The 27,586-nt window shown below is 41.8% G+C and overlaps 1 protein-coding gene across 2 annotated transcripts; it reads right to left on the bottom strand.

Moving 5' to 3' along the window:
- Positions 1–786: 786 nt before the first annotated feature.
- On the bottom strand, positions 787–27,500 carry LBR (lamin B receptor). 2 transcript variants are annotated; one of them, XM_004324404.4, is made up of 14 exons: positions 27,367–27,500; positions 22,288–22,465; positions 20,483–20,698; positions 18,431–18,514; positions 17,981–18,173; positions 16,448–16,644; positions 14,497–14,551; positions 11,621–11,812; positions 10,779–10,882; positions 9,741–9,866; positions 6,554–6,722; positions 3,731–3,811; positions 3,511–3,633; positions 787–2,773 (listed from the first exon to the last, which is right to left on the bottom strand). In XM_004324404.4, exons 2-14 carry the CDS (start codon positions 22,450–22,452, stop codon positions 2,613–2,615), a joined length of 1,866 nt encoding a protein of 621 aa, XP_004324452.2. In that variant the 5' UTR covers positions 22,453–22,465; positions 27,367–27,500; the 3' UTR covers positions 787–2,612. The 2 variants fall into 2 exon arrangements, with proteins under 2 accessions (XP_004324452.2, XP_033707066.1); XM_033851175.2 differs by lacking the exons at positions 3,731–3,811; positions 27,367–27,500.
- Between the last annotated feature and the right edge of the window lie 86 nt (positions 27,501–27,586).

Genomic DNA, 27,586 nt, shown 5'->3' on the forward strand with positions numbered 1-27,586 from the left:
AAAACACATACACTGAGAATCTAATTACACACAGCACTATTGAAAAGAATTATAAAGACCTAGCCCCTGTCATTTAGGAATCAATAAGAAAATGATAAAACATAGGATTTTAACAAAGGATACAAGGTGGGATCTTATTTGGTCCAATTCATTTGTTAAAATAGTTTTAGGAATTATCCACAATCTGCTAAAACAAAACATTCCATGAGTTATGGAAACCACCAATAAGCAAAGCCTTTTCCTCAAAGAGTACAAAAATAAGACCAAGAATCACATGATATGATGATATTTTTAGCCTACTTGGTGTTGGTGCATATTCGAAACACCCACGTTCTGCAAAGCCATGTCACACTGGGAAGAGAGACGAAGACATGAAAGTGTCTCATCTCATTTCACTGACACACAAATGCCTCTCTCACACACATGTACTATCTATCTTTCACATGCACTTAGGTGCTTTTGTGAGTAATACAAATTCATTTGAAAGTATTACTGAGTCTATGATACTTTTGATCATTCCTCTGTTTGCTCAAAAGCAAATACTAAATCCATGACCACTGTCTGGGAGTTGGGAACCCTCCACTAACCCCTTTCAAGCTCCAACTTCTGACAGCCTCAATGCAAACAGCAGTTTGCCAGGGGTCCCAGTTTGCCTTGTGGTCCAGGAGGGTCCCAAAGGATCCTAGAAAAAAACAGGGGTTGGGTGGGGAGTGGTAATCTAAGGGCTCCTGTTTTGGTCCCAATGATCCCAGAGTTACAGGCCAAAAAAAAGAGACTCCAAAGTGATCAAAGCAACATCTTATTTTCAACTTTATTTCCAACTTAAAACTTCATTATAAAACTTGTCAAATAAACAAACATGTCAAAAACAAAATTAAAAACAAATTGTAGCTGATATCCAGAAACTGCAGCACTGTGTTGGAAACAGCTCTTTTCTCATTACCAAGGAAAGAATTAAAGGTCCTTCTTCCTCCCCTAAAGCTTCATTGGTGAATCTAGTATAGAATAGGCTGGGACGCCATTTTTTGATGCCAGGAGAGAAGCATTAAAAAACTGCTTGCATACATCAGTACTAATAAAACACTGAAAATTTCACCAAAACGATGTTTAAAGACTAAAGGATGCGGAATGTTCTTCATGATCACATTAACGTAAGTTCTGTTATATACACTTCGAACTGCAGCGTAGAACAAACACTGCATATCTAAATGGCTCATATGTAAAATGTATAATTAAAAACCCAAACATACATATACACTATATTTATTAGATTCCCCTATGTTTAAGATTCTGGAGAACAATTTAACTCTGAATACGAAACCTTAGTGAATTTGCTACTGTTCCATTATAGGACAATTAATAATGAGACTGTATCAACTGAAGTAGAATCTAATGGCTAAAGCTACCTTATGCACAGCTATTAAACTAAAAGAAACGATTTTAAACTATTCCCTTAAATTGTATTTAGATAAATAGATTTCTAAAGATGAGTACAACACTCCTTTACAGGGAGTAGAGTTGTAAATATAAAGGCTATGCAAAATACAGTATAAACTGCCTGAACTAACAGTAGCAAAAACACAGTTTAATTTAAAAAGTCAAAAACATATAAAAATATTAGCCTTTCAGAAATGGCAAATTTTCAAACACCACTCTGTGTAAAAATGTTTAAATAGTGATGTTATTCCAAAAATATATATTTATTCTATTTTTCTATTTGCAACAGTTTATAAAGGCAAACAAACACCTGCCGTTGAGGTAGCAAAGCCAAATTCACAAACTTTGGATTAGGAAAAATACCCTTCCTACTCTTAATAGCATCTTTCATACAATATTAAATGAGTTCCACTTCTTTCAAAATGTTTAATTCGCATGTAGTACTTTACAAAACTTAATTTAAAATACTGCAAATGTTTGTTAAAAAGATACTTAGTCCCGAAAATTATTTCACATTCAAAATACTATACAGAAAAATCTGAAGTCCCCATATATTACATAAAAGCTATGTATTTACAGTTTCAAATGCAGTTTTACAAGTTGAGGTTAACCAAACCTCTACTAATGGTCTTCATTAAACAGTGTCCACTATCAATCATCCCCCTTCCCGTACAGCACTGAACAGAGAGGACCAGTTTTTACTTTCAAATCACATAGCTAGTAAATGATTTAATTTAAAGGGAAACAAATTCTATTCTCTTAATGCAATAAAACATAAACGTACTTTAAAATGTAACTGTTTTCATTTAAGAAAAACCAACTGGACAAAGGAATCAAACTTTGAAAGGTAATCAAAAACCCTAAACATCAACAGTATTCAGTGCATTTGTAAGACTATTTTCTGTTTTCAGATTTTTAAGGATTGAAAATTTCCTATTAGAATGCAAATTCTAACATCTTTATTTATATTTTCCTTATGTTAATTGTTATGATTTAATAAAAATGAACACAGCTACATTAAAAGACTTACTACTTGGCTCTATAGTCCTGCCTCAAAAAGAAAGAGAAACATAAAGATCCTGTCAGTGCAACGAAAGGTTCATTTTGGGTTTTTTTCCTTTTTTTGCCAATGGAACCAAAACTGCAGGAGCATTTAGACAGCGCCTAGACCAGAATCAGTAGATGTATGGGAATATGCGGTACGGGACGCGCTGGCAGTACTTCTCCCACGCCAGGCCGTACTTCTTCCTACAGTGGCGTTCATCGCGAGCCTCCCGGTGCACCAGCAAAATGGTGAAATAAATCACGTAGAAATAAGGAAGAACGTGATTGAAACCTGGGGACAGCAACAGTAAATAGTACTAGGTATTTTTATTATCACTACACAACTACACAGTATTGTTTCCTGCTGGTCCGCAAATCGTCTAAAAATGGACCATCCCGTTACTTCATTTTCTCCAATGGGGGAAACAACTACACCGGTTCATAAATTCCCACTAGTGTGTGGCAGGAGGTAGTATTTGAATTAAAAGCTATTCAGAGAACAGTGATTAATCCACCCTAACAATCCTTCAAAATCAGAACCTCTGTATTTAAAGCAAATCTCCCCGTTTCCTCCCCGCCAGTGCTCAGGAAGAGGACGGCAGGCCACCCGTGAGGGGCAGGGTGGGCAGGGCAGACAGCACTGCAGGGTATGGGCTGACACTAACACAAACAAAACAGAGTGTGCCTTTTCTTCTTCTTAAGAACCGGAGTTTTTCAGAATCTACGTACACTGAGTCACAAATAGAAAGTTAATTTCTACATATTCTTCTTAGAAAAAAAGCTACCAGGCACAGCTTAAAACTTAAAATTTTGCTTGCAGAAGTTTAGACTCAAACTTCAGGCTCGGTGAATTCCTAATTACCCTCAGACGCTGGATGAATGAGGTGCTGGATACCGAAAAGCGCATACACCCAGATGGGGAACGGGCAACCCAAACCTCCAACAGGCGACACCCAGACCCAACGAGCACACACACATCCTATGGTGGCCGGAGAAAGAGTCAAATCAGTTCTCTTCTTAAATGCTTACCACATGGGAGGGACCATGCCAGGGCCATGATGAGATCACCCAAGTAATTGGGATGGCGAACAAAACCCCACCATCCAGAAACGAGAAGATTTTTTCCTGTTGAAGTATGAATGGTCTTTAAATCTATACAAAAATAAAAATACATTTTTAATGATCTCTAGACAAACAGACATAAAATCTTTATGTGGTATAAATACTATAAATATAAACCAATACTTACGTGCAAGCTTTGGATCAGAGGGATTTTTCCGGAATGCATTTTTCTGAGAATTTGCACATCGGAAGATTACAAATCCACACACTGTAATTTTTTAAAAATTTCATTTGTTAACAATTTAGCTTTAATCTTTATTTAAAAGCATCTGTAATTTCATTTAGAAATTATTCCTGTGCTCCAAGGAAATTTGCAAAGTACAGAATAGCTTTATTTCTTAACAATTCAAAACCTCTCAATCTTAGAAGGTCAAAAGAAGATATGATCCCGATATCTCACTATCGTACAGCTTTCATCATCTACCATGAAGGCAAAACTAACAAATATAGTTACATCCATGAATAAAATCTAATGCAGCCCACATTACAATAAAATCAATACTGGAGTTCATCTGTTAGTTATGAGACCTACTGGCCACAACATGAATGCTTTATTAATAAAACTATAGCTCAGAATCTGCACCAGAACAACTTGCACATAAATATATGCCGAATCCCACTGTAAGCCTCCAAGTTGGTGGCTTTATTTCAAATTCCGAAATGTCAAAATTAAGAGGCCCTGGCATATCACTATTTATTATCAGTCCTCAATGAAGTAGTAAGAAATAACTCTACTCCCTATTTTTAGCTTAACTGTAAAATATACATATCCTGTCTTGAATAACACACAGGCACGTTTAACCAAACCAATGAAGAAACTGAATCTTAATTTCAACCAACAGCTTGAATGTCTTCTTCTACCATAAATACTGAATAGTGCAGCAAAACTAGCAATATTTGAAGTCCAGTGCTAATTTTCCCTGCCCTCCCTCTGGCGGAGGTGTTTAACCAACAGTGAAACGAAAGAAAAGCCATCCTGAAGCTAACCAACGAGCACCCGGCCAAAGTGTTCTCCTCGCTCGTCTCCAGCATCCACCCTGGCCAAGTGGTTCCCTCTGTCCGATGTATCTACCTCCCCATCCCACTTTTCCCCACTGCACCATATCCTCCAATAGGTTTACACTGATGTTCCCCCAGAGAGACGCACTCTCTACCTTAAACTCCCATCATATTCGGTCTGTAAGTCCCTCCTCTAGACTCTTCCTACTACTCAATGCAGTGTCTGAGCGTCTTATTTCTCCCGCTAGAATGCAAGCTCTCGGAAGGCAAGACCAATCTCCCTACTTTTTAAGGTGCTACCAGAAAAGGCAGGCACTCAACAGAAAAAATGAATCATTACTAAGACAATAAAATTTTAAATGAACTTATTATTTTAAACTAAATTTAATAAATTTTAAAACCAAATGGTTTGTTTAAAATTATGTTTAAAGAACCACTGAGAACCCAAGAAAGAAACATCCATTCTCTTTGTAAGATGCAAGAATCTTTTTATTACTCAACTCATCCATCACAGATTACTTCAAACCTGACCCAATCATGGCCATTTAAAAGGGCATGCTAATCACTAATCACTAGAGAAATGCAAATCAAAACTACAAGGAGGTGTCACCTCACACCAGTCAGAATGGCCATCATCAAAAAATCTACAAACAATAAATGCTGGAGAGGGTGTGGAGAAAAGGGAACCCTCTTGCACTGTTGGTGGGAATGTAAGTTGACACAGCCACTCTGGAAAACAGTATGGAGGTAACTTAAAAAACTAAAAATAGAACTACCGTATGACCCAGCAATCCCACCACTGGGCATATACCCTGAGAAAACCATAATTCAAAAAGAGTCATGTACCACAATGTTCATTGCAGTTCTATTTACAATAGCCAGGACATGGAAGCAACCTAAGTGTCCATCGACAGATGAATGGGTAAAGAAGATGGGGCACATATACAAAATGGAATATTACTCAGCCATAAAAAGAAACGAAAGTGAACTATTTGTAGTGAGGTGGATGGACCTAGAGTCTGTCATACAGAGTGAAGTAAGTCAGAAAGAGAAAAACAAATACCGTATGCTAACACATATGTATAATCTACAAAAAAAGATGGTTCTGATGAACCTAGGGGCAGGGCAGGAATAAAGACGCAGACATAGAGAATGGACTTGAGGACATGGGGAGGGGGAAGGGTAAGCTGGGACAAAGTGAGAGAGTGGCATGGACATATATACACTACCAAACGTAAAATAGATAGCTAGTGGGAAGCAGCTGCATAGCACAGGGAGATCAGCTCGGTGGCTTGTGACCACCTAGAGGGGTGGGATAGGGAGGGTGGGAGAGAGATGCAAGAGGGAGGGGATATGGGGATATATGTATACGTATAGCTGATTCACTTTGTTATACAGCAGAAACTAGCACAACATTGTAAAGCAATTATACTCCAATAAAGATTAAAAAAAAAAAAAGGTCCAGGAAAGACTAAAATTCAATCCTGATTTTCCAAAAGAGCTCAAGGATCAGAGAAAACAAGCAACCTGTACAAGAATACACAGCTAGTGTCAAAGCTAGCATCGAGCCCCATGCTCCAGATGCCTTCTGCTACCTAAGATGATATCTTATTATGTCTGTGTCTTCTGTTCTTCCCTCCCATCAGCCTTGTTTTTCTCAGTCACCTCATTCTGATAAGATCTGTAGTTGTGTCCTACTGCTAGATAGCTGTTCCCAGTGTATACCAGCATTTTCTTGTACATAACTCTGCCATATGTGTCCCTTTTATAAACATGAACTTGGTTACTTAGTACTTAATTGGGTTGTTGGGACTAAGTGGTTATTTATCCATTTATTATAATAAAAAGAGCCACTCAGACTTGAAAAAAGTAAATAAAAGGGCACACTATAAATATGCAGATCCACAGCACACACAATATTTACTACACAGAGACCGAAGTTAATACTCACGTTTCAGAGCAATGATTAGAGACGCCATTGGCCAAGACAGTTCATTTGGATGACTGACTAAATAAAAGGCTTGGAAGCTGTAGATAAACGGAACCCACACTAGATCTCCAAAAGCCAGCATGAATCCAAATCCATCATGGATAATGTCCATGGTCGTCAGCAGTGCTTCCTGTAAGGGTATGGAGGGGGGAAATTTTCTTTTAAACTTTGGGGGACAAAAGCTTCAATGTTTAAAGTATTCAAGTAAAGTTCTAGCTTACAGTCAAATTTATAAAGGGCTAAGGGAAAGTACACCAACCAAAACCGTTTTAAAGTGGGAGTGGGCATCTGGTTCCCTCGGCACGTGTATCATTCTGTTCTTCTCCTGTCGCTCTACCCTCTCCCTCCGCGATCCTGAAACAACAGAGCTGCCAACGCCCCTGTGCCTCCATGCCTCTGCCTGGAACACCCCGCTCCAGCTTCAGCTGAAGCCTCGCCCATGCTGCTTTCCTCAACCCTCCCCCTAGACAAGGCACTTCTCAGATGCCACCACCCACCACCTGCTGAAGCCTGGAGCGACCGTGTGACTGTCCTGTAAATAAGCGACTCTCGCCACTAGACTAGAAGATGGAAGGCTGGGAGCATGGGTTTCCACCTGCCACCCCTGCACCCAGCACACATGCACCAACCTAACTTCTGATAGCAATCTGGCTTTTCATGTAGCTTTTCCACACTACCTGGCAACATGGGAAAATGCCTGCCTCGCTGCTCAGGGTAAATCAGGACCTGAACGCACTCTCGTGTGGATTTGGTCAGCGCAAGCCAGCAGCCAGATCCCCTGGACCAGAACCTGCAGGCCCGGCTCTGGAAGTGGAGGCTCTGGAAGTGGAGTCGGCCCTGCCCAAGGGCATCTCCAATCTGCCTCTGACACCAGTACTCCCCGCTGACTAGAAAAATTAGCAAGTATAAGTAAGCTCTGCTGAAGAATCAAACCAACACGGACCTACTGTGTAGCACAGGGAACATCACCTATATGCGAAAAGATCCTAAAAAAGAATGAATGTACGTATAGCTGAATCACTTTGCGGCACACCTGAAACTAACCCAACACTGTAAATCAACTATACTCCAATAAAATTAAAATTTAAAAAATAATCAATATTCTAGGTTAAAGAAAAAGCATGATAATCTCCAAAACGCATTTTTTTCCCCAGAAAGCAAGCAAAAGGACCATGGAACAGAAAAATGGATGCAACAACTCCAGGCCCTTTGGGTCACCCTCTAGTGAAGAGCGCCTATTCTTACGCACACGGGAGCAGGTACAAGAGCAGACCAGTGACGACGACAGGGCACACGGGAGTGGGCAGTGAGCGAGGGACAAGGTATAAGCAGCTGGCGCCAGCAGGGGCAGAACCCTCAGCCCTACCCAGTTCCTGGGGCCTCAGGGGATTTGCCGGACAGCCAGCGGAGGCTCACAGGAAGGGTCATTTAAGTTCACATTCTCCACTTTCTAAGGTGCGGCACATCAACACGCAGAAGAATTCCTAGCACCCAATCTAATAAGAAAAGTATCAAGCATCTACTAATTGCCCGAAAGTGTGCCAGATACTAAAGAAAATCATAAAATCAAGTCCTTTCTTCAAGAAGCCTGCTATAATCTGGCTGAGATACTGCTAACATATTTAAAAAAATAACTTCCCAACTTTAATCCACTACCCCTGGTGAAAAACTGCCTTAACAGTTTTGCCTTAAAATACAAACATTTTCTGTTAATTAACAGAAATCAATGTTTGTTTAAATCTCTAGAAAATGTGAATTTCTAAGTCACTTCAAAAGTGACTACCATGACACGACAGAAAACGAGAAGGAAGAATTACTCACCACTGAAAAGCTTCCAGACAGGAAGTTAAAAAAAAAATCTCTGAGGTGATAAAGCAACAGAGGAAATATCATCTGACTTGTAAAATGTAACCTACCATCTTCTTAGGAGCCCTTTATTACATAATCAAAGAAAGACCTACAACTGGCAAGACTAAGTGCATTTATAAGAATTGTTGGGTTTTTTTTTTAATTTCAAAAGCATGTTTAATTTTGAGTAGACTTGGAATTTTCAAAGGACTCTGTATCAGATGCTCCCACAATCTCTGCAGCTTCTAAGGCTGGGCCCAGGTCTGTGTTCAGTGGCAGGAGCTCAACAAGAATCCAAATGTGGCTACTTGCACTCGAGGTCTGTTCACCTCAAAGAGGTCCTAATCTCCTCCCAAAGAAAAGGAAGGTTATCGACAAATCAATATCAAGCTTTCAAAGTCATTTTGACTGAATATGACCAAATAAGACAGCTTTAAAAAAACACCTTAAAGGAGATGGACCTTCTCTCAAAATATCAACAGACTGCCAAGAGAATTTATTTTGTAACATTATGACATAGGGCTGCCAATTTCGTTTTTCAAACTGAAAGAAAACTCAACTTGGAATTTGGAGGAGATGATGACAAAGATAACAGTAAATGATAAAACAGTTGTAAAATAGACCCAAGGAAGAAATTATTTTCAAGAGGAATATAGTTAGGTGAGACCGAGATTAGCAAACATTTACCAGTCTTCAAGTAGCGGAAAAAACTGATGATGTATCAACGTATGAGAAAAGCCGAGTGTTAGGAAATTAGCTTTATTTAAACTGTTTTCCTCAATGTATCATGATTTCTGGTTTTATATCCATCTAATCAGAGCTACTCTTTTATTCTGAAACACCAACAATAAAACATCTCCCCCTTTATCTAAGAACTATAAAGGGCAATCTGACAGTCCAAAGAACACTATCTTAACTCGATGATGATCTGTCCATCCATTTTCATCTGACAGAATCATTAAGAAATTAATGTTCATTAATTCATATAAATAAAGTTTTATTTATATGAATCGGTCACACCCACAAAGCCAAGATCCACAGATCTTAAATATTTAGCACCTGACAGAGCAGCTGACATACACGGAAGTATCACCAAAGTTCTCGACACCTACCCGCTGTCAGTGCTCACTGTGTGTCAGCTCAATGCGCCACATGGATCCACAACTCATTTAATCCTCACAAGCCTTGCAGGCAGGTTATATTCTCCTCACTTTGTGTGGAAGAAGCTGAGGCTCAGAGGGGTCAGGTCAATCACCCACACTCAACGCCATCTGACTCCAAAGCTCTTAAAATTAATTACCTCATTCCAGAGAGCATCCACCACATACAAGAGCTGGAAACTGTTGACCAAAATCATTGCTAAGGATGGAACAGTGCGATGCTGTAGCTTCATCTCAGCCAAAAGCATCACCAGGTTAATGACCACCTGAAATAAAAGGGGCAGGTATAGTTTCTACAGAGAGAAAGGTGGTAACTTCCCAGCTGAGAAAGCTGCAGACACCACCTTACCGAGAAGCCACCATCAGTGATAAGACATATCAACCTCAGGAGTCCCTTGATAAGATTTACTGAGATGGACACTTATTCTGTGGTGTTCTTGCCAAAGACGTATAACTCGCTCCAATCATGAGAAAACACTGGACTAAGCCAAACTGAAGGACACTCTTACAAAATAACTGACCAGTATCTTCAAAAGTGTCAAGGTCATGAGAGACAAGGAAAGACTAGCAACTGTTACAGACTAGAGGAGACTAAGGCCAAATAACAAATAAATGCACTGTCGGACCCTGAAGAGGTTTCTGGAACAGGAAAAGGCCAACAGCATGAAACATTAGTGAAACTCAAATAAGGTCTAGGGATTTAATTAATACTACTGTAACAATGTTAATTTGTGGGGGGTTTTTCTTTTTAATTGCTGTTTTTTATAACTATACTATGGTTCTGCCAAATGTTAATTAACATTGGGGAGAGTGGTATGAAGGAACTCTTTATTTTTGCAACTCGAACAAGTCTAAAATTAAGTCAAAATACATTTTTTTAAAGGGGAGGAAAATACATTTTTTCTTAATTCATACACTATTATTTTCCTACATAAACATAAACTGATATAATCAAAATAAAACAAACTCTTTTAATGTTTAATAACCTGTAACAGGGCATCTTATCCCTCTGGACTATATTTACAGCAAGAAAATATTTTAAGTAGACAGATTTATGCAATGCTGTGATTATTCCTAAAAACATACCACCCACAGCTTACTTTAACATTGTCTACAATCCTTTCCAAATGCAAGACTAATTTGTACTACTGAACTGAAATTTAAAAAAAAAGACATACCCATCCAATCAATCCGGGGCGCAATTCACAGAAGTATTTGAGATCAAAAGTACCGATCCGAGGATTTAACTCACGGCCAATGAAGAAATCATAGACAGCGTTTCCTATGAAGGGAAAAGTCCTTATCCAAACAGTATTCCAAACCCAATTATGAGGCTTTAAAATTGCACTGCTGTCCACTCTCCAGGGTCACAATTCAATCACCTCCAGGAGCCTGGCAAACAGCCAGAGAGGAAAGGCATGGTGGTGAGAGCCAAGAGGGGCCGTGAGGACACAGGGGGCAGGGGATACTGGCCCCATCTGGAAACATCCATGCTGCTATAGGCATGGGGCCTATGGGGCCAGATTCCTAGATTTTGGGGGAACCAGAGCTTTTTTAAATGTAGACTCACCATTTTAAAAATAAGCCACTTAATTTTTTTTAATGTTTAAGTACTTTAGGTTAGAATCAACCAATTTGTAATCTCTATTATTTGTTGGTTGTTTTTTTTTAAAAGGATGTTTACTATTTTGGACAAAAAATATTTGTCCTAAATTGTTATAATACTAATGTTACTAAAATGCTGTAAGTTGTTCAAATGTCTTACTGTCATCAAGTGACTAAAAAAGGAAGAAGAAACAAATAGGAAAACACAAGGGGAAAAAATCAGATTTTCTTCCTTTTATTTTTCTCTAAATTTTTTCACCTTTTCCTTTTTTTTCCTATTTCTCTTCATCTCTCATAAACTGAAGCGAGAATTCTATGAAAGCCTAGAAACAGATGCTGAGGGGCCAGTGGGGTGAGGGTGTGGAGAGGCATTTGTGGGAGGCGTTTGTGGGACCCACGTTCTAACACTGCTCACCAGAGCTGGCCGGCGACAGTTCATCCCGGGGCGCTTTCAAAGCCCTGGCGTAGAGATAAACACTCAAGACCACAGAAAAAACGGTGGCCGCAAGCGCACACTGAAGGAAATGACTGTACACGTAATAAAGCTCTACATCCCAGAAGAGAGAGGCTCCGACGAGTACAGATGTCAGGATAAAAGCGTAGAATCCTTAAAAAAGGGAGGGGAGGGGAAAAAAATGAATGTTAACCCAGGGTTCACATTGGATTTACACCATTATAAAATAATACAACATTATTTTGTAAAATCTTAGTTTCATTATTCAAGCTACACACACACAAATACATGAACGAGCAGTGCCCCTGAGGTTAGCAGTCTTCAATACAGATGCTGTATCTCGCACACAATTTGTGAAATATTCTCATACTTAAGTTATTATTTTTCGTTGTGAACAGTCATCTGCTTTTAATGAAGAGAGAGCTGAAAAGAAGTGCACAGAAATTCACTATTAAAAAGCTGAAAAGAACCTCAAAATTCACATAATCCAAACCCCTGAGGCCAAAGTCAAATGGCTAATTATTGACAGAGCTGGGCCAAACACACAGTTTAAAGCCTTTAGGGCAATGTTGGTGGTTATAAATTATAAACATTTTTACCCGAAATAACTTATCAATAAGGGTTTCAAAGGATCCTGGTCGTCCTCTACCTCCCAAACAAAGACCTCAAGACCCTGCCCTCAAAGAAGAGGCCACAACCCAAATGTTCCCCAGGGCCAGGCAGGAGACTGAGGGGACCAGCCGAGTGGGGACGTCAGGGAGGGACTGCCAGGCCCACAGATGTTCATTCCGAAGTCAGAAGCACCCACGAGGCCCCGCAGGAGGAGCTCCTGTTCCGAGCTAGCCCTGCTATGGCTCAACAGACAGAAGCTGAGTATACTGGCTGCTTCTTCTTTGGACCCAAGAAACAGTTTTCCTTTCAGGAGCTGAGTGCCTGCAAAAACTGTTCTCTGAGTAAGCAGTCAAATCACATTTGGATAAAAACAGTCTAACACAGAAAAGACGTAGGTGTTATTTCTGTAAGAATTCTAAAACCAAAGCTTTTGTAAAGTCAAATGGTCATCTCTAATTTATTATTTAAGTCCACATTTTCCACAGTGTCAGGTTTACTCCAAAGAGTAACTTTTAACTTTTTAAACTTTTTCTTTAACTTTGTAAAGCATTCATTTAATGCTCATAAAATTTACGAATATTAAAGAAAAAGAATGGTAGATGAAGCCGTTTCTTGCTCTCTAGCCTACGTGGATTAAATTATTCAAAATGTCTCAGGACTCTCCTTAGTTGATGATGGTAAAATCTCGTAATATTAGAACCAGAGTAACGAGGAAATTTTCAAAGGAAGGATCAAGCAACTAGTTCAGCCACTGCCTGCTTGCTCGACAGCTCCGAGCCCAGTACTACTGTTCTCAGCCTCTGAGTGAGCCACGCCCTCAAAGGGAAGCAAAAACAAAAAAGAAGAGCACTTGGACGAGAAGTAAGTGGGTACCTAGAGAGAAGCCCACAAAACACGAACAGCGACAGACCTGATGGCCCAAAGGGAACACCCCACCCCTCCCCAGACTTGGCCTCACTGAGGCCGCAAGGCGCAGGAGAGAGGGTGTGTGGGAGATTCTAAACCTGGTTCCAGCAGCAAGGAATCTGGTAGAAGTAAACAAAGTATCTGACAGTAGCAGCAAGTCAGTGCTAAGCATCTACCAGGGGTCAGGCGCGGAGCTAGGTTCAACGCCTTACCCACTTGGCACAAGAGGCAGTCATCTAAAACACCTCTGGCTTCCCTTTTAGAGCCCAGTCGAGTGATTTCAGATACAGTGGATGCTAGATGAGTCACTGAAAAAAGTATCCACAGTTCGAAAGGTGAGAAATGATAGGATTAAAACAGGCCAAGAACTAAAATTTACAGTATAATTCCCAAGAAAAGGAAAACAGTCCACCCAATCTAGTTAAAATGGAAAATCATTTAAGGATAACTACACTATACACGTATTTCTTAAAAGCAGGTTAACTGTACTTTATCAAAGTCTTCACGTGCCAAAGGTGGACTGTTCCTCTTACTCAGCACACACTCCTACCCCAGGAGGTGCCCACGTCAGGAGGGACAATGCCCACTTCTTGAGACGCTCATCGAGACTTCCACTCCATCCACTCAGGGCTCCTACCAACAAGCGCCTCCTACAGGCCAGTCCCTATGCTGGTACCACAAAGGGTACCACAATGAACACAGCCAAGTCCCTGCCCACGAGCCACCTTCTAGTGGGGAGACCCCAGTGAAGAGACAAGTACACTGATGTCAGGAAGACCTGTCATAGAGGAAAATAAAGCAGGGTAAAGGAAAGAAAGGGATCTGAGGGCTCCTCTGAGCAGAGACACGTCAGGGATGAAGCAGCCGACACTTTGGGGGAAAGTTTTCCAGGCAAAAGCACTGAGAATGTAGCCTAGAGACGGCCCGGAGGCTGGTGGCTGGAGCAAAAGAGCAAGAGCTCCGGAGGGCAGGAGTGGCCAGGAAGCCCACACCAGTGCAGAACTTAGGCCATGGGGATGACTCAGGATGATAAGATACACAGTCAAAATTGCTTCAATGAGCGATAAATGCTATTAAGAAAATAAAACTGGAGAGTGGAAAACAGTGACTGAGTGGCTTGTTACTTAACATGGCATAATTCTGACGTATCGGCTGCAAATGCGAACAGTTTACTTGCATGCTCTTCTGACTACTGAGAGAAATTTACCATTTCCTCCTCTGGCATAATCAGCTTTGACAGTTTAAAGAGTACAGCACCCAAAAGTCTGAGCTATCGAGTCATCAATTTGAGTTTTGGAAAAAAAAAAAAAAAAAATCACCATTTAATCTGTACTTGAGTCTTCTTCCATCAGTAAGAGGTGTTCCTTCTACAACCTTAAAAGAAAAGGTTTTTTTTTTTAATTTAAAATTTTAAAAGCACAACACTTTACCATGATACACATGTCTTGTAAAATCACCTAAATTTCAACATGCCCAAGAAGGAGGATCATCTTTTAGTAGGAAACTTTAGTAACAAGTCTCAAAAATCTTCATGGCACTCCCTTAGGTAAAGTAATTCCACCTTCAGGAATTTATCTCAAATACAAATCTAGTAATGACTTCTCCATGTACTGAGACTATTGCCATAGCCACTCTCCCCCAATGATCCCATGTCCCACCACAAGACTAGACGTGTTTTCAAAAACCTGTACATCTAGTCGATCTCTAGCTCAAAACTCTTCAATGACTCCCCACTGCTTACAAAGCAGAATACAACTCCACTATCTCATGTTGGTGTCATCCTTTCAATCGGGTTCAACCCCACTTACCCAATCCCAAGGCCCATGTGCTATTTGATGATACAGACTCATATACTTACTTGCTCTGCTATTTATACATATACGCTCACTTAGTTATTCAATCATTTCATGTGATTCTTTTATCTCCAATAAGAGACCGAGAGCATGTCCACTGGACCATTTCATCTCTTCATTTGGATCACCCACAGCATCCCCATAAAAAAGGTACTCAAGAAACACACTACTTGAACAGGATGAGTTAAGAGAAAAAGTCCACCTGCCCAATGGCAGCTACATTTTACTCCCGAAAATAACTATTCAGAAATAGTGCAATTCATTATAAATTGTAAAATACTAATATGGTATCACTTGTCTTGGGCCAAACTACTTTACCCTTTCATTAGCTATGAAAGGGAACCCAGGAGAAATGTAGTATCTGTCTGAGATTATAGGATTAGCAAAACCCCACAGGCTAATTTCAAATGATCCTTATCTATTAAAGGTATCTAACAACTACTGCGTTGGGTTTTAGTCTGTGGGGAAAAAATAGATATATAGCTATCTATATATATAGATATAGATACAAACATATATATATATTTTAACCATCAAAACTGCTTTTCTCAATAAATATTACCTAGTTTGAACTAGCTTTACCTGAGTTTATCTGAATTTGTGATTTCTTACTTTAGAGCCTTATCACAAAAATACCTGAAGGTTCACATCACAAGAATCCTCGCTAGAGCCAATGTTATGGTGAGGTTCCAAAGTATTTCAAGTCTGCAGCTCTATCCTCCTATCACTGGCATTTGCCACTCCTAATAAAACTGATCCTTTGGTTTACAGACAGTTGGCAAACTTGCAAAGCTCTAAGAACAAGATCTTTAAACGAATTATTTATTGATTAGGGAATCTCATGTTCTTTTAAATATATCCAAGTAGAGTATTCTAATGAAAGAAGAAAAAACTACACTTAGCAATGAGGACCAGTTTTAAAGACACTGCATGAGTCTGAAAAGAACATTCCATGGTCCAGACAACAAATTTCTGAAAGAGATGAAAATCAGAAACTCATCATATTTTTTAAAAAAAAAAAAAAGTAAAAGATACGGACTAAAGTCCATTGAGCTCAGTACCTTATCAACTGGTAATTTAAAATTCTGCATCTGAAAGGACATATAGCGAGAGGGAATTTTTTTTTCCCAGCCACCTCTACCATTAGTCAGGCTATTTTGAAAAATGGCTTATTCTTCTCTATTTGGTTTGGAAAGATACACAAGAACCCTCAGTCAGATTCTTTAAGTTTCGCTTAATAAGTATGTGTTACAGAATACAAGAGTAAACGCTTAACAAACTAAAACTAAGTAAGTCTGGGTAGTTATGACCAAGGACAGCTTTTAACCTTAAAACTACTATAAATGTCTTTATATAAACATGGGAGCGAGGGGAAGAAAATCTCATAATACCATACGCCCCGCCAACAAACGCTTACCTTTCCAATCGGCAGTAAGTAGAACAGAGCCTGAAGGAAAAACCAGAGGAGGTAGGCCCCAAATACCCTGGTTTCCCATAAATCGTACAAAGCTGGCAGAGGCGGCGGAAAATTCAGAAGACTGGGCTCTTCCTGTTTACACATCAACAGCAACAGGAAGAGGAAAGCAGGCAGGCCAAGCGTGATGAGAAAAACACCTGCAAATAATCAGTGAACATTCAAGGCTCTAATTTCAATCCAGGTTATTTTATTTTATTTTTTTCAAAACTCACTTGAATTTCTAAGGTCGAAACTCAAGTCTGGCTAGCTGTTTGAAACCAATTTCTAATGCATCATTAGAAAGTCTTAACTCTACCTGTCACATCCTGTGGGAAGCAACCACAGGCATGAAGGTAGTAAAACAGCAAATGCCCAGCACTGAAGAGCTAAATTCCACCTCGGAAACCAAGCTCTAAAACACTGAAAATCCAACCACTATGGGAGCAAACATGTTGAAACTCCAGCAAACTGAAGATTGGAACATCTAAAAACTTGAAGATTGGAACATCTAAAAACTATCGGTCTCATCTTTAAAGAACAAAAAACTTTATACCCCTAAGTTTCTCACAATTAAAATAGTATCACATTCACGTTACATGTGCGCAGACTTTTAAGCGATGCTGGACACCATCTTTAACAGATTCAGTTAGCCAAGAGTTATAAATTACAAAATACAAAGCAGTTAAGCCATGCAGGATTTTGAACCATTTAACCAATAAGTACTTCCTTTTACTAAGTCATAAGACCTCACCAGCTCCACCCACTTAATAACTCCAAACCTCTGAATGCTTCAGATCTTTGACCCTCAAGAGCAACCTGTCTAACAGGTAGTGTAGACACCATGAACCCACTGGATGCATGCAGCTTATTCCCAGTGCTACTGCCAAGCCAGGCCCTGTCACTGAGATCTGATTATTAGCAGATTTCCCAGTCACGAATAGCTCACCGTCCTTCCTATATACAACAGTCATACCAACCTTCCTTTCATCACTTCTTTGCACTTCTTTGCTCAAAACCTATTAAAAGATTGCTAAAGGGCTTCCCTGGTGGCGCAGTGGTTGAGAGTCCGCCTGCCGATGCAGGGGACACGGGTTCGTGCCCCAGTCTGGGAAGATCCCACATGCCGCGGAGCGGCTGGGCCCGTGAGCCATGGCCGCTGAGCCTGCGTGTCTGGAGCCTGTGCTCCGCAACGGGAGAGGCCACAGCAGTGAGAGGCCCGCGTACCGAAAAAAAAAAAAAAAAAAAAGATTGCTAAAAGTTTTAAATATAGCCACAGTGGCACCCTTTCTACTCCATGATAACCCTCAAAAATGCTCCTACTCAGGCCTTTGCACCTGCTGTCCCTTCTGACTGGAAACTCTTCCCCAGGCTCCCACCTGGCTCACTACCTGGCCGCCTTCAGATTTCTTCAGAGAAAGCCCTTTCCCGCTCACTTTATCGCAACCAGCGTTTGCCCACCCTGCCTGCCCTCCCTAGGCCGGTTCTGATGCCTACCAGGTACTCCTCCAAATTCTAAGTCCTTCTGCTGTGTGGCTGTCACTTCAAAGGTTCTCAACGACGTAGGTCCTTTTGTAACAATTTTTTCTTCCTTTGAATCTATTTCTTTTAATTTGACCTCTTCTCTTCGTGGATGAAGGCTATACTGTGTAAGTATATAACTACTCTCTTGTGACAAAGGGAATTTTTCCTATTTAAAAAATAAAAAGTATTAAATACCTGTAGTCAGTAAGTATCATTAATGCTACCACATTAAGTAATTCAGCATCTTAGTACAGCCATATACACTAATAAGAATAAATTTGTTAAATTATACTCAGTCTTAATTTAAGAACAGAATCTTAGAAAAGATTCTAAGAAAAATTATGGTTTTCAATGTGCTTCTTTAGAGAAAGTCACTTTAACAAGGAAAAAAATTACCTGAGAGGAAAATGAACCCCTCTGTACCTGCGTGTTTTTGTGAGGTATGTCATTCCTCTCTATGTGCTCAGGCTCCCCGTTATATCTGTTGATGCTATTTCCAAATGGCTTCTAAATTGAAGAATATAAAACATTTTAACCATAAGAATGATAACTTAGTAAAAAGGTACATGATGGTAAAAGTTCAGTACTGTGAAACCAAGCAATAAAACCAACCAAAGATTTTCACAGCCGTAATGCTGAAGAATTTCAGCCCACTTTTTAAAAAAATGAAATGGAATAAAATTGATTAGAATTTCCTAATCTTCAAAAGATTGGCTCTTACAGTAGAGGTTTCCACATAAGATCTTCCATCTTTTAAACAAAATTAGACTAAATCTTATAATTTCACTGTTCGATAACAGATGCTCTAATAATATTCACTATGAGAGGTAGATACAGTAAAAATTGGTAAATCAGCTCATTAACTGGTTAAAAAAAAAGAGGAAAAGACATTCACGGCCCCCAAACAGCTTAATAACAGGAAATTAAGAAATAGTGGCTACTTATGGAGTATTACTAGTAACCTACAAACTGCCTACTTTCTGAATTTCATCTGCCTTATTTCTATTTAACCTTACATTTTCTCTCCCTAATGTCTCCTTTCTCAATTCAGTCTCTTTCCTTGAATGTCATTCTCTTCAAGCAGTGGAGGGAATTTCTTGCTGACTGTACAGAGGAAGGACTTTTGCTTACAAAACATTTTCCAGGCAATGTATGGCTGAAATAGGTGACTTTGCTCCTTTAAAGTCACTGACAGATTAATTAAAAAGAGAAATATATCTTTTGGGAGGCCAGCTGTCGAAAGACGGCATTAATATAGTATCAAGTTCTAGTTCAAATCAAGGTCTAACTGAGCAGTGACAGCATTCAACATATACTTAAGTTTACCAAAGTGCCAACGAGCCACTTAGCAGCAAACGGACCCACCTAAAAACTACACTCTCGGTTTTTCAAAGGTCCAACGTGTAATCCACAGCAACCACAAATGTAATCCTGTAACATAGCTAGTCAGCTGACCCTGAACTGTACTGACTGCAAATTGACGGGGTATTCACACAGTGAGGCAAGGTACTGCAAAGATCACAATTAGGAGTCCAAAAGAATAAGGATGATGTGATGTCAAAGCTACGTGCAGGGCTTCGCTGGTGGCGCAGTGGTTGGGAGTCCGCCTGCCGATGCAGGGGACGCGGGTTCGTGCCCCGGTCCGGAAAGATCCCACATGCCGCGGAGCGGCTGGGCCCGTGAGCCATGGCCGCTGAGCCTGCGCGTCCGGAGCCTGTGCTCCGCAACGGGAGAGACCACAACAGTGAGAGGCCCGCGTACCGCAAAAAAAAAAAAAAAAAGTGATGCAGGAAAATACAACACAGAAGGTTACGCCCAACATCTTAAAATTTAAAAATCTGACTACAAAACACTATGTAATAATCCAGTGTTTTAAGGTTATCAAAAATCTGTACATTTTATCCAGAAAAGAGGTAACAGTAAGTGAAGAGAATAATCAGTGACCTTTCTTCAATTCTGTTTATTTATTATTTCAATTTGGTCTACTATCTAAAATGTTCATTGTGCAAAGTCCTCCAGGCTCTGCACACCCTACCTAATATTTCCAACCTTGAACTCTGAAAGTAAATTCCATTAAAAGTATCATCTCTGAATAGGGAAGGCAATCAAGTACAATGATACTAAGACAGCAAGAATATGTTTTTATAAGATACAGTTATGTCTCATTATTTTCTACATGAACTTTTATTCACTATAAAAACTATTCAGTTCAGTCTACAATCTACATCTATTTCAAATTTAAACACTGCTTTTTTTAGAAAAAAACCCACAATATTAAATTGCACTCATAACTTAAAAATGTTCTTTTTCATGGTATTTAAAAGCATTATACCTTCTATTCTTCCAAACATTCATTTTTTCATGTAATCTTTAATATTATTAACTGCAAATCACTTGAGTACACATAAAGGGGAAGACATGATTTGGGCAGATTAAACACTGTTGTAAGGTTGGAGATCTCCCAAACACACGTACCAACACCAGTGGAGTCAGTTTAACTTCCAATATTTCCTTCCTTGCTTCCTTCTTTGCTTCCTTAATGTGAGCCTGGTGCGAAGCTGAGACGGATGGGCGGGAACCTTTTGGGGGCCGGCCAGGGGATCGGGAGCGCGACCTGGAGCGGCTCCCTCTGCGTCTGGAGGGAGAACTGGAAGTTGAGCCACTTTTCCTTTGCCTGAAGGAGGTTAAAGGCTAGAGGGAGGAGAAAAGGCAGAGCTTCACCATAAGTCATAACACACTGCCAGAGGGCAGCAACGGCAATGACTGCACCAGTGACTCTAAAAGCACCCTGGGAACTCATGGGATCTGAGCATCCATCAGGTGAGGCCAATAACAGCTTCAGCTATAATGACCCGTCTCTCCTGAGACCAAAGCAGCCTTTCCACCCCTAACTCTTCTTTGAAGGTATTGCCAGGAAATGAATGTTCTAAACCAAGCAGCTGTACATTTTCCTAATAACATATGTAAGAGATACAAATAACATTGATTAAAACTGAGATGATAGGACAAAAAAAAAAAATTAGCACACAAACAATAACAAGAAAATTCATCTCAGTTTCACTCTGAATAAAACACGATCAGATCTTGAAAACGAGTCCAAGACTGGGTTACACAGCAATGTTTTACCCTGCCCTCACCTACTCCGAATATTTCCAGGAACCTAGACCTGAGGAAGGCAAACTAACCCCCAGCCCAAATCCCTCCCACCCAGTATGGGTGGCACAGGAGTGAAGAATGGCTTTACAGTTCTCAAATGACTGCAAACAAAATCAAAAGAAGAATGAAACTTGGTGGCATGTGAGAATCATCTGAACTTCAAATTTCAGTGTCCATGAATAAAATTGCATGGGGACACAGCCATGTCCACAGTTGCTCCTGCAGTGCACGAACTATATGTACAAGTCCTTTTACTCAAAAATGTTGCCAACCCCTGGTCTAGAGCACTCAGACTGTGATCCACAGGCTGCGGGCTCAAGAACTGTTCGTTACTGATCTGCAGCAAGGAATGAAACTGAGAAGAGATGGGCAGCAATTTTTATAGCATTTTGACAAAGCAATTTTATGTCTATTGAATCTGACAGTGAAAAGTTAGGGTTTTATTTTGTACCTTTTTTTTTTCCCCATTTGCCTAGTAATTACGGTATGTTACGTAAATACTTCTATACCATGGACCAGATATTTGCAAGCTCAGGTCCTCACCAGATAGGTTGAGAAGCCTTGGACTCAAATCTAATTAATGTCACTCTCCTGATTAAATCCTCGGTGTCTGGGATGAAGCCCAAACCCCTCCAGTTCTGGCTCCTTCTTTCCCCTCCTCCGGCCCTCGCCCACCACACCCTTTCAGCATTGGTCGTCTGTGACTCCCGACCCAAGCCTTTGGCATGCTGTCCGCCGTGGAAGTCCCCCCACCCCATCACCTGAGTTTTCCCTATCTGTCCTCAGCACTCAGCTCTGAAAGCCTTCCCCAAAACCCAGTGCCCTTCCCTACCCTTGATGTGCTCCAACGCCACGCATGACAAACTGTCACAGAATGACAGAGTGCATTAAACCAGGGAGAGGACGATGTAAGTGTCTGACTTCAGCAGGCTGACAGCTTCTTAGCAACAGGGCACTGTGCCTCATTCATACATTCCCAAAGCCAAAAAACAGGATCTGACCTAAAGCAGGAGAGTGACCCTACGCCTGCAGAGAGCCAGACCTGACTGCTCTAAAGCTTAAAAACCACACCTACAGTGATTTCCCAACTATTATAAACATGCTCTGTAAACCAGAGTGCTTACCTTGATATCACTCTCTTTCAATTCAAGTTCAGTTCCATCTTTGTATCTTACGTTGTAAAGCTGGGAGTTGCTGTCATGGCTCAGAATTTCTACTTCATAATAAAGTGAACTCCCGGGCCATCGACCTCTTACCACCTCACCATCGGCAAATTTCCTACTTGGCATTTTGAAAATCAGTCTGAATAGTTTAAAAAAAAAAAAAAATTAGAGTCAGCGCATACACACTTACATTTGTCTTTTTTCATAGATTAAACGCTAAAGTACAACTTTCCAAAATGTTTAACTGGTCAAGACTTTCAGGCTACAAAAGCCTCTAGAGGAGAGGGTGAACAACTCCTATTTTAAAGGTGAGAAAACTGAAGCTTAAAGATGTTAACTGTTTTGTTCAAGGTTATAGAAACAGATGGCATGAAGAGGCAGAGTCAGGACATAGAGGTTGTTCCTTCTGCTACACCATATCTCATTGGGAATCACTTTATACAGCCACTGTACACGGAAGTGGCACTAAGGATTAAATATGACAAAACATAAAGGCTCCAAATGATCTGCACCATGCAAAACGCTACCCACCTACAGTAACTATACTTCTTTAATTAATAAGGCACAATCTCACAAAGGACACACCTTTTCTGATTGATAACTCTGCAGATACAGTAGTCCCCTCCTTATCCAAGAGGGACATATTCTAAGACCCCCAGGCATCCCTAGTGGATGCCTGAAACCACAAATAGTACAGAGCCCCGTACATACTGTGTTTTTTCCTATACATACATACCTATGATAAAGTTTAATTTATAAATTAGGCACCGTAAGAGGTTAACAACAATAACTAATAATAAAACAATTATAACAATATACTTTAATAAAAGTTATATGAAGGTGGTCGGTCCCTCTCTCAAAATACCTTAAAGGCACAAATTTAATGCCTTTTCCATCTTAACTAAGCACTTAACCACACACTGTGGCCGTAACTTGCAGTTTGAGGTACAACAGCGAAACTAGCAGGAATTTCTGTTTCCTTCTTCACAATTTCACAGACAGAAGATTCGTTCTTACCATAGGTCTCAGCAACCTCAGCATAGGATTTTTTTTCTTTCCCTATCAAGCCAAGAATTGTCACCTTTTCCCTTAAAGGAAGCACTTTACAGCTTCTCTTTGGCATATCTGAATTGCCAGAGTCACTACTCTTGTGCTTTGAGGCCATTATTAAGTAAAATAAGGGTCACTTGAACACAAGCAGTGTGATACCTCGACAGATTACCGAGATGGCTACTAAGTGACTAATGGGCAAGATGCGCTGGACAAAGGGACGATTCACATCCCAGGCTGGATGGAGAGGGACAGCCCAAGATTTCATCCCGCTACTCAGAGTGGCACACAATTTAAAACTTATGAACTATTTATTTCTGGAATTCTCCATTTAATATTATTGGACCGCAGGTGACCACCTCAGAAAGTGAAACTGCAGATAAGGGGGGATGACTGTAGTCTTACAAAAGCTTTAAAGATGTATTATCTAACTTTTAACAAATTACCTTTACTAAAAACAGTAAACTAGGCAACAGATGGGGAAAATCAAGGCTGTGTAATTAGCATTACTATAACCTACCAACAGGGAGAACAATATAACTCCAAATCTAAAATGAATAGCAAATTTGGGGTTTTCACCAAGCTTTCAAGTCTTACAGCTGAAGTCTCAAATGCCTACCAAGTAACTGCCAACCACATACCTGGGCCAGCATCCTAGCTCTTTTTTCAAAAGCCTACAGCAGACATCAACCCCCAGTTATAACCCTCTTCTCCACTGAACCAAAACGTGGCCCACGAAGCCTGGTATGAAAACAACACTCTAAGAAGCCACAAGCAATCTGCAGCAATTGTCACTTACATGAGGCCTGTTTTTCAAACATCAACTGACTGCTGAGTGCTTCAAGCTCTTAGGTAGTAATGTTTCTCCCTCCTCGGACCAACAGATTCACCTTTCCACAGGACAAAACCAGCGCCTGCCGACAGCTCCAACACCAACTGAACTAGCTGGGCCTCGTCTAAGAAGGAGACAGGAGGACCCAAAAATCTCTCCTTACAGTCACCCTCATCCCACCAACGAAGCAATTCCCGAAACATCCTCTGGGCATATAAAGATACAATCCTCACCCGGCTCCTGTCAACAAAAACAACACTTGAGAACTTCTGAAGACTCTCCAGAGTTAAGAAAGGAGAAAGATTACCACACCCCTCCTGAGAAAAAGTCTTTCCCAAGCACCACATTTCTTCACTGTTAATCGCCTGAGGAAAAAACTTCACAAGCTTCACTTGCTTAGATAGATAGGAGCTAGGTCAGTAGATGAAAGAAAACACAGAGACTTAGGTGGTGATTAGAGGATGTCAGTCCATTTACTCATTAGGTACAAGAGATGGCTTTCTTCCCAAACCTACCTGAGAGAGCATCACTGTGGTAATGAGAAGGTTTGGGCTGGGCGGAGGTTGGGGGGAGGGGTCGGGGCACCGGGAGGACCCCAGACACTCTGGGAATGAAGTCACACCTGGCTGAGGAGTCACGTGAGGGGCACTTGGGAAGCAGAGGGCGGTAGACACCTTGGGACCCGGAGGAGGGGCACAAAAAAGGAAGGTGACAACAGCAAGTTTTGCCTATTTCAACATTTAGCTCTGAGCCTCCAAACACTAAGAAAGAGGAAGGAAATGTGCCCTTCTCTCGTGCTCCCTCCTTCTCCTCGGACCCCCTAAAATCAAACCACTGCTATTAGTACTAGTTCTCTGACATTGGTCAACCAGGGTGAGCAGAAGGCAATTACATCTTTCTACGTGAAGATGCCATCCGAGTTTCAAACAACTCTTTGTAAACTTTTGAAACACAGGCCCTCAGGACTCGGGAGCCACCTGGATTTTTTAAAAGGCCCTTGAGCAGATTCTGTCCTTTTTGGAAAATACATTTATTGGCATCTTTCCGTTGTACCTATTTTACGCCACACACACAGTATCTGTGCGATACTGGACACAGGTCAATGCCAAAGAGGTTTTTCTGCTATCAATTAAATATTTGGGGTTAAACAAATTAAGATAGCTGGTGGATATCTGTTAGGTCTCTAAACATTTTTAAAAAAAGAGTTAGGAATTAGGACTCGATAACGATCTTTCATATAATGGCTGAAAAAAGGAAAAAATAGGAACAAACCAGCACGCTCCTTCGGAGACCACTATCTCACACACAAATGTTCCAAAAGGCGAAACTACCAACATTATGTGCACCTCCACTTTGCACAAGATCCACACACAAGTGTCACACAGTGCATCACATCCTAATTCTGCAGGAGTGAATTAGCCAGGTAGGACAGAAAACCCCCAGGACATTTGCACACATCGCTATGCTCACCTGATGGAATCAAAACACACAGGGATCAGCCTCCCTCAGAAGGGAGGTTTTAGCCAAGTAGGTTGGCAAAGAAAGATTTTGTTTACTGAGCACAATGTCTCCATTCCCCATTAGCAGTGGAAACATGGGGACCCTCAGGCTTTTCTCTATTAAGCCACAACATGCTTGCTAACTTCAGTGGCAATTGGCACTGGAATCTCCACACATATCAGCTCCAATATGTTACTGTTTATCAGCACAACTGAATGTGCTATTCTCTGCTGATCGCAGTGTTACAGAGGCCTTTGGTCATCTTTCCTCACTTTCCCAAGTTAGTCTAAACGTGGCAGAGAAAGGGAAGCTCAAATGAAGTTTGACAGCTTCCCTCTTCAACACCTGGGCCCAAGGCTGGCCTGGCAGGCAAAACCCAAACAGGAACCCCTGGCCTATCTCCTGCCTCTGTCGCACAAAGCAGAAGAAACGCCACCTTCTTGGCTGTAGGGGCGGCACGGCCTGACTTCTCCCCTAAGCAATATAAAGAACTGAAGGTAACAATAATTCCCCTCCTACTCACTCTCTTCCCTCCTCCCTAGACAGCTCTCAGAAACTAAACTTAAACTGGACTTGGTGCCCAGTCTAAATTAGCGCGCGCGCGCGCGCGCACACACACACACACACACACACACACACACACACATACACACACACCCTTTCCTCCACGGCAGTTGCTACAAAGTGTAATTACAGATTTGCACGTATTTATTTGCAAGGTCCCTGAGGGCTGGGACCAGGAGCGTGGATCTACCTGGGCTCCGGCCGGGTGCATGCCCGCCACAGCCCGTGAGGAAGCTCGCTCGCTCCAGGCTGAACCCTTGCACTGTCCACGCGCTGTCCAATGTATCTACTGGGTCGTTCTGAATATCCACAGCCTGACTCCCGACCAGACCGTGCAATCATTTTGATGGAACCGCCTGGAACCAGGCCCTCTGCCATCAAGCGCTAAGTGTCCCTTGCGAGTGTCGGAAGGTGTCATTACGAAGAATTTTTTTAAAGCCTTTAAAAAGATGAAAAAGTAGGATCGAGCTTTAGCTGGAGTACGCAAACCTGCCTAAGTACCCGTTTCTTGAGTGTGAGGAAACACCGGGCGAGGGAATGCAACGCGCGCAGCCAGCACTGGAGAATAGCCGAACAGAGACCGCCACGACCCTCAAGGCCAGTGACAACCAGCGAGAATTAAAGGCAACTTTGCAACCCCACTTCCCCGTCCGCCAGGCTGCCGCGCCTTTTCTGCCTCCCCGAGAGCAGGGCCCACCAAGCCACCCGCTAATCTGTCAAAAGGCGCTCGGAGCCGGTTTGGGAGGGCTGGTGCTGCAGGGCGGGGACAAAGGCACCGGGGTGGGTCACCCACCCACTCATCCTCCCCAGCCAACATCATTTTACACCGACGCGGCGCGTCCAAAATGGAGGGAAACGTCTGCAATTTAAAACCGCAGCTCCATTTCCGCAGCTGGCCGGGCCGGACGCACCTTCAGCCTCGCCAGCAGCGGCCCGGACCGACTCGGAGAAGGGGAGGGCGAGGCCGCGGCACCAGGCCCGGCGCCCAGGAACCCCGGTCCACCCGCCGCGCCCGCCCCGCCCGCCCTGCGGGCCTCCCCGCGGCCCCTCGGAGACTGCGCCGTGGGGAGCGGGGCGTGGGTACGGGCGCTCACCTGCTCCGGACTCCGGCGGGAACACGAACAGCTCCGGGAGAGTTGCTGAGCAGCTATCCGGCGGCGGTTCCGCGCGCGCGACACTGCCGGCTCTCGCGCTCTCGCGCCCCGCGGTCCCGCAGCCCGGGCGCGCGCCCCCCGGCCCCGCCCTCTCCTCGTCCCGCCCCCCAGTTGGCTTCCCAGGGCTCCCATTGGCCCCTCGGCCTTTTGAATAGTGCCC

The sequence above is a fragment of the Tursiops truncatus genome, chromosome 1 (genome assembly GCF_011762595.2).
Source record: "Tursiops truncatus isolate mTurTru1 chromosome 1, mTurTru1.mat.Y, whole genome shotgun sequence".
In the NCBI taxonomy this organism is placed as follows: Eukaryota; Metazoa; Chordata; class Mammalia; order Artiodactyla; family Delphinidae; genus Tursiops; species Tursiops truncatus.

Excerpts from the sequence above, each read along its gene's own strand:
- LBR (XM_004324404.4), bottom strand. The coding sequence starts at position 22,452 with ATGCCAAGTAGGAAATTTGCCGATGGTGAGGTGGTAAGAGGTCGATGG. Across the intron at positions 20,699-22,287 it reads TGAAAGAGAGTGATATCAAG|CCTTTAACCTCCTTCAGGCA; the intron begins GTAAGCACTCTG and ends TCCTCCCTCTAG. Across the intron at positions 18,515-20,482 it reads AACTGACTCCACTGGTGTTG|AAGCCATTTGGAAATAGCAT; the intron begins GTACGTGTGTTT and ends TCTTCAATTTAG.